At 37.6% G+C, this 6127-nt stretch overlaps 1 protein-coding gene and 1 pseudogene across 3 annotated transcripts; one reads left to right on the top strand and one right to left on the bottom strand.

The window, feature by feature from the left end:
• LOC104718593 (serine racemase-like) lies at positions 682-2967 on the top strand. Of its 3 annotated transcripts, none has more exons than XM_010436369.1 (7): positions 682-822; positions 1025-1123; positions 1228-1393; positions 1496-1582; positions 1694-1924; positions 2229-2489; positions 2579-2967. In XM_010436369.1, the coding sequence occupies exons 3-7, from the start codon at positions 1230-1232 to the stop codon at positions 2829-2831; spliced, it is 996 nt and encodes a 331-aa protein (XP_010434671.1). In that variant the 5' UTR covers positions 682-822; positions 1025-1123; positions 1228-1229; the 3' UTR covers positions 2832-2967. The 3 variants fall into 3 exon arrangements, with proteins under 3 accessions (XP_010434671.1, XP_010434678.1, XP_010434665.1); XM_010436376.1 differs by having other exon boundaries at positions 1019-1123; XM_010436363.1 differs by lacking the exon at positions 1025-1123.
• LOC104718587 lies at positions 3076-4062 on the bottom strand (annotated as a pseudogene).

The raw sequence follows: 6127 nt of genomic DNA, 5'->3' as shown, positions 1-6127 counted from the left end.
TTCCTAGTACGATTGTGCTACGGCTTTTTATCAAGGGACTGGATAGTCCGCATTTCTCACGTGTATAGGGAAGCGAATCGTCTCGCCGACGGTTTAGCTAACTATGCTTTTTCTCTGTCTTTAGGTTTGTATATTTTTGAGTCTCCACCGGATGTAGTGAATTCGATTGTTTTAGAGGATCTTGTTGGATTTGGGACCTCGCGTCGTGTTCGGTTGTAATTTGTTTTCTGTTGTTTAATAAAACTTGGGGAATTTTCCCTCTCTTTCACCAAAAAAAATTGTCATGAGAAACTTGTCTCAGTTTCCAGCATTCACGCTTTGAACTACTCAATGCCTCAAAAATGTTTATAAAGCGATAATATAGAGACGTACGAGAGATATATATAGTGTTGGCAGGATGAACGAGAGTTGAAATGGATATCATAGTTTATCAAATTTTTCATCAAATTAGTTAAGAACTTAAAATACTCAACTATATCATCTGAAGATTGAAAGATTTGGTCAGTGATCAATATACAAATTCTATTGATTAGGATCATCAGCTGATATCACATCTCCACTTGTGGTCTCCTCACCTGTTTAGTAACTTATTTACTATAGCAGTCAACGTAAAAAAGCACATTCATATGATAGTTTTATTAATATAGACAGACAATGCACGACGTTTCTTGTGCTAAACAGCGTAACGTTCTATTTTATAGCTCCGCAACATGGTCCTGTCTTTGAAGAAACGTCTACTACGTCCTCTCGAATCTGCAATTCCCTGAAACTGGGGTAAAATTGAAAATTCCCAAATCCTGAAGACCTGATTTGAGAAATTAGGTTTGTTCTTTTCTCCTTTCTTCGTTTCAATTACTTAGTGAATTGGACTCTCCTTTGTTTCAATTCGTGTGTTTCTGATGCTTAAGGGTTCTTTAATCGAAACTGTAACTGTAAATTGCAAATGTCATATGTTGAAGCTTTTGTAATTGAAAAGTTTCTATCTTTTTGTAAGCAAAACGCTTTTGACATTGAAAAGTTTCAGTCATTTTGTAAGCAAGAAGAAGCTTTGTAATTGAAAAGTTTCAGTCTTTTTGTAAGCAAGAAAAGCTTTTGCAATCTCAGTTGTGTTCTTGCCTTAAAGGTAACATTTTTAACAAATTTGAAGTAATGTTAGATGAGTATTTGTTGTTTCTGATAAGTAGGATGTTGATTAAGTGATAATGAAGTTTCTTTGTATATTTTTAGAAATGGAAGCAAATAGAGAGAAGTATGCTGCTGATATATCTACCATTAAGGAAGCTCATGAGCGTATTAAGCCTTATATACACATAACTCCGGTGTTAACATCTGAATCTTTGAATATAATCTCCGGAAGAAGCTTGTTCTTTAAGTGTGAATGCTTTCAGAAAGGGTGAGGGGCAGGGATGGACTTGGTACTAATGCTTTGTTGTCAGTGAAGATTCTTATCGAATATCTAATCATTTTAAATTTCTGCTTTCTTATGATATATCAGTGGAGCTTTCAAATTCCGTGGAGCTTGTAATGCTGTTTTGTCTCTTGATCCTGAACAAGCAGCCAAAGGGGTTGTAACACACAGCAGGTTTTGTAAGATTTTGTTTTCATACTATGAAAGATTAATGCTTTATTGTTTACTGATTTCATTTGGGCCTTTAATAGTGTTCATCCCTTACTATTGGATTTCTATTATCAGTGGAAACCATGCTGCTGCGTTGTCTTTGGCTGCGAAGATGCAGGGAATCCCGGCATATATTGTTGTACCAAAAGGTGCTCCACAGTGCAAAGTTGATAATGTGATCCGTTATGGTGGTAAGGTTATATGGAGTGAATCAACTATGTCTTCTAGAGAGACAGTGGCTTCAAAAGTTCTGCAGGAAACAGGTTCAGTTCTCATCCACCCATATAATGATGGACGCATTATCAGGTATTCTGCTTCTCTATGTTGGTGTTATATGTTCAGTTCTCAAATGTACGTTACTCACTAAAGCCTTATTTTGCTAGAAAGATAGAACTTTGAATCTCTTGAGTGGGCTCATTAACACAAAAGGGAACTATATCCTCCAAAATTTAAGTTATTTAATTTTCTTACACAAAAGTGCATATTAGGAATAATATTACAGTATGTTGAAGGAATCATCTCTGTTTTAATATGGGATTCTTTGTTCTTTGACGAGATAACTCTCATTTTTATGGTGAGTAATTAGTTCAGGTTATGGTTCTTGTAACAGTGGTCAGGGTACAATTGCATTGGAACTGCTAGAGCAAATCCAAGAGATTGATGCTATAGTTGTGCCAATAAGCGGTGGTGGTTTGATAAGTGGTGTGGCTCTTGCTGCCAAATCGATTAAGCCTAGCATCCGAATTATAGCCGCTGAACCCAAAGGAGCTGATGATGCGGCTCAGTCTAAGGTCGCTGGTAAGATCATCACTTTACCTGTGACTAATACAATAGCCGATGGCCTTCGAGCTTCTCTTGGAGATTTGACATGGTAAATTAATTCTTACTCTTATAACCTAAATGGCTAAATTGTTTCAAAATCTGTATCATTCCTTCTCAAAACGTCTTATTTGCTATCAGGCCGGTGGTGAGAGACCTGGTAGATGATGTGATAACCTTGGAAGATTGTGAAATAATTGAGGCAATGAGAATGTGCTATGAGATACTAAAGGTCTCTGTAGAACCAAGTGGTGCTATTGGCCTAGCAGCAGTTTTATCAAATAGTTTCCGTAGTCATCTTTCTTTGAGTGATTGCAAAAACATAGGAATTGTACTCTCAGGAGGTAATGTTGATTTAGGCTCTCTATGGGATTCATGCAAGAGATCAAAGTAAACATCTTTGTTTATAGCATTTGCTTCACTGCTCCCCTTAGTATCAGTGATTATGGTTGTACGCTCCACTGATTCTTGTTTATTGTTATTTGTGGTTTGTAAAAGTGATTTAATTTGAAATTGATTTTGTGACAAAAGGGATACTTTTAGCCTAGATGGAGTGTTACAGTTGACAAACATCTCTAGACTTTGACCATACAATTTGGAGTACATAGGAGTGGTTTTTCTAGAGTCCAGCACATAGGTGACCAACGTAATTATTATTGCTTCATTATTATCCATGATCGTAGATATATATTGATCATACCCGTCCACATACTTACAGACATACAACAGAGACGCGGCTCCTAATTATTTAATGCTCATTGGTAATCAAAGAGGAGCTGGAGACCCGTAGCACGGAGCTTAGCCCTAAGGACAAAACACGACCCTGTAGTTAGTGTTGGTGCAAGTGAAAGTGCTGGTTGGGTCATCTTGTGGATAGCTGTAGGCGTCGGGACATCTCTGTTTGAAGAATCTTGAGAATCCAGTGCTACTACATGAACCTTTCCCGTTCGTACAACAATACTGGTTTGACCTATAAACCGTACACGGGTTATTGCAACCGCCCGGGGCCCTCAACTGGTTCGGACACTGTCCCTTTATGTCCGCGTTGCATATTATCCGCTTGCAATTCGAGCTTGTTGGGCTGGAAACAATACAACACACCGACAAAAGATTTTATCATAATGAAACATTTTGAAATATAGACAAATTAAAGAAAATTGCTTTTGGGAAATTTTTCATATTTTATATTTATGATGATATATTCTCTTACCTAAACTCCATAGGGATGTTAAATCCATCGATAGATGTCATAGAAGTCTAAGTTATTGTATTGGTTTAAAGCATACTCAGCCAACGTGTTTGGAGGCTGGCCCCAACCAGTACATTGAAGTCCACCACTACAATCACCAGTTTCGCATCGGCCACGGCCCGAGGAATCAAACTTACAGTTGGTCCGACCCCAAATCCGGGCCATTTTAGTGCCGGCCGCAACATCTAACCTCCATGACTGGCCAGCATATAGACGCCGACCTCCTCCGGGGCTAGCGGCTGCCCACACGGTGTAGCTACATCGATTAAGGATGTCGAATGTGGCAGCAGTCGCAGTGGAGATGAGGAAAATGATGGAGAATATGAACGTCGAGTGAGAGATGTTTGCCATCTTGTTGGTTCTATTATTTGTTGTCTGTGTGTGTCTGATCTTTTTGTTAATATTTATCATGGGTTTTATACTGAAGTAAGGGGTTATTTCTGTAATTTTGAACTACGTAAAAAATTTCAAACTGATATGATTCCAGCCGAAGTTATACGTTAGAAATGTTAGCTAGTGGATTTCATCGGTTGATGATGTATTGATGTTAGTGGGATATATGTACCATTGTGTCCACTAGCCACTAGGCTAAGCCCGAATACAAAGACTTCACTAAAGGTAACTTCTTCTAAGTCAATTTGTGCTCCAATAATGCAAAATCACATACCTTTATCTGTACCAATTTTCTCTATTAATGGGAGACTTTAATATGTTGTATTGACTGTGTCGAACTAAGATAAATGACAAGTGATTTTCTTGGTTTTTTGGGGTGATGGATCTATGGTTTAACCAAGTTTCGCGTTCAAAACTCAAACCACATAAAGTTTCGGAACTTTTTAAGAAACCACACAAAATGAGATTACACAGTCGTTAACGAACCTCAGTCTTAAAATAAATGATCTAACATCCGTCTCCTTTTACCTCAGAGACGGGATGCCACGTGCGTTTTTAGGCCTTCTTGTTCATTCACTTTTTAAATTGTACTTTCAAGAACTTTCTTCATTGAAAACCACCAGGTTAAACGTGTCTTCCTAAACTCTTAACAACGTCATAATACCAATATAGATACCAAACCAAGTCTCAAATAAAAACTCGAGTCATTGAACAACAAAGCGAGACGAAGATTTACGTAACTATTTAGAATTCTCATCCTAACTTGACAAAGAAAGAAAGAGGGTTACTCACTAATGTCGATCACATATATCTATACAATAATCATCATAGCATATAGAATCATATACTTGCAATCTTGTAACGTGCATTGTTTGTTAAGCTTGAACACGTAAAATTTCTTCTTGTTCATAGCAAAACATCCATACATATAATACATTGTAAGGTTCACCCATCTCTCGTGACTGTTGGAATAAATAATCATGATGTCCCTTTCTCTCTCCTTCATGCAAGATGTCTTGTCTCTCTCCTTCATGCAAGCCATTTTTGTAACAGCTAGTTTTTATCTTCTTCTTTTATATATTTGTATCTCTCTTGTATTCTCAGGACTAAGAGAAATAATATACAGTTTCTCTCTATTCTCTCTATTCTCTCTATTCTCCCGCTTATATTTCTACATGGTAGCAGAGCTTTAGATCCTTATTCTCTGTCTCTTTTGCTATTATTCTTTTTCTTTTCTTTTTTGGGTATGGAAAACTCAAAACAGATTACTCTTCCTGTTATCCTTAAAGGAGATAATTACATTATGTGGTCTAGGACTACCAAAACTGCTCTTTGCAGTCGGGGACTATGGAATCATATTTTAAGCACTAGAGAGTGATTGTTGGTATTCTGGAGAATGAAGAAGATGTTGCAGGTAAAAACCCTTTTGGCAGTTCTGAAGTATCCAACCTTGAGTATGACAAATGGTTTCAAGAAAATCAAATGGTTCTTGCCATTCTCCAAAGCTCTCTTGAGCAGTCTCTCCTTACTGCATATTCTTATTGTGAAACAGCAAAGGAGTTGTGGGATACCCTAAAAGGTGTCTATGGAAATGTTTCAAATCTCAGCCGGATCTTTGAAGTGAAGAAGGCATTGAACAATTTAACTCAAGAGGAGAAACCTTTTAACCAACATTTTGGAGAATTCAGATCTCTTTGGTCAGAGTTGGAGACTCTTCGTCCTCCAACAACAGATCAGATGGTGCTTAATGAAAGGCATGAACAAGATCAAGTCTTTGGACTTCTTCTTACTCTCAACCCTTCTTTCAATGGTCTCATCCATCATATCCTCAGATCTGAAAAGCTTCCCAATTTGAATGAGGTTTGTATGCAAATTCAAAAGGAAGATGGATCTACTGGTTTGTTTAGCCAGAAAAGTGAGCTTGCTATCGCTCATAAAGGAGCTTATGAAAAAGGAGCTTACAAAAGGAGTGACTACAACAAGTTATTGTGTGATCACTGCAAGAAGAAGGGGCATACCAAGGAGAAGTGTTGGGTTCTCCATCCTCA

This window comes from Camelina sativa, chromosome 2 (assembly GCF_000633955.1).
Source record: "Camelina sativa cultivar DH55 chromosome 2, Cs, whole genome shotgun sequence".
In the NCBI taxonomy this organism is placed as follows: Eukaryota; Viridiplantae; Streptophyta; class Magnoliopsida; order Brassicales; family Brassicaceae; genus Camelina; species Camelina sativa.
Note: the sequence above shows the minus strand (reverse complement) of the source record. Positions and strands in the feature narration are given on the sequence as shown.

Bases quoted from the DNA above. Each gene is read 5' to 3' on its own strand.
- LOC104718593 (XM_010436363.1), top strand. From the start codon at position 1,230: ATGGAAGCAAATAGAGAGAAGTATGCTGCTGATATATCTACCATTAAG. The intron at 1,394-1,495 runs GTGAGGGGCAGG...ATGATATATCAG, and splicing joins TGTGAATGCTTTCAGAAAGG to TGGAGCTTTCAAATTCCGTG. The intron at 1,925-2,228 runs GTATTCTGCTTC...TTCTTGTAACAG, and splicing joins AATGATGGACGCATTATCAG to TGGTCAGGGTACAATTGCAT.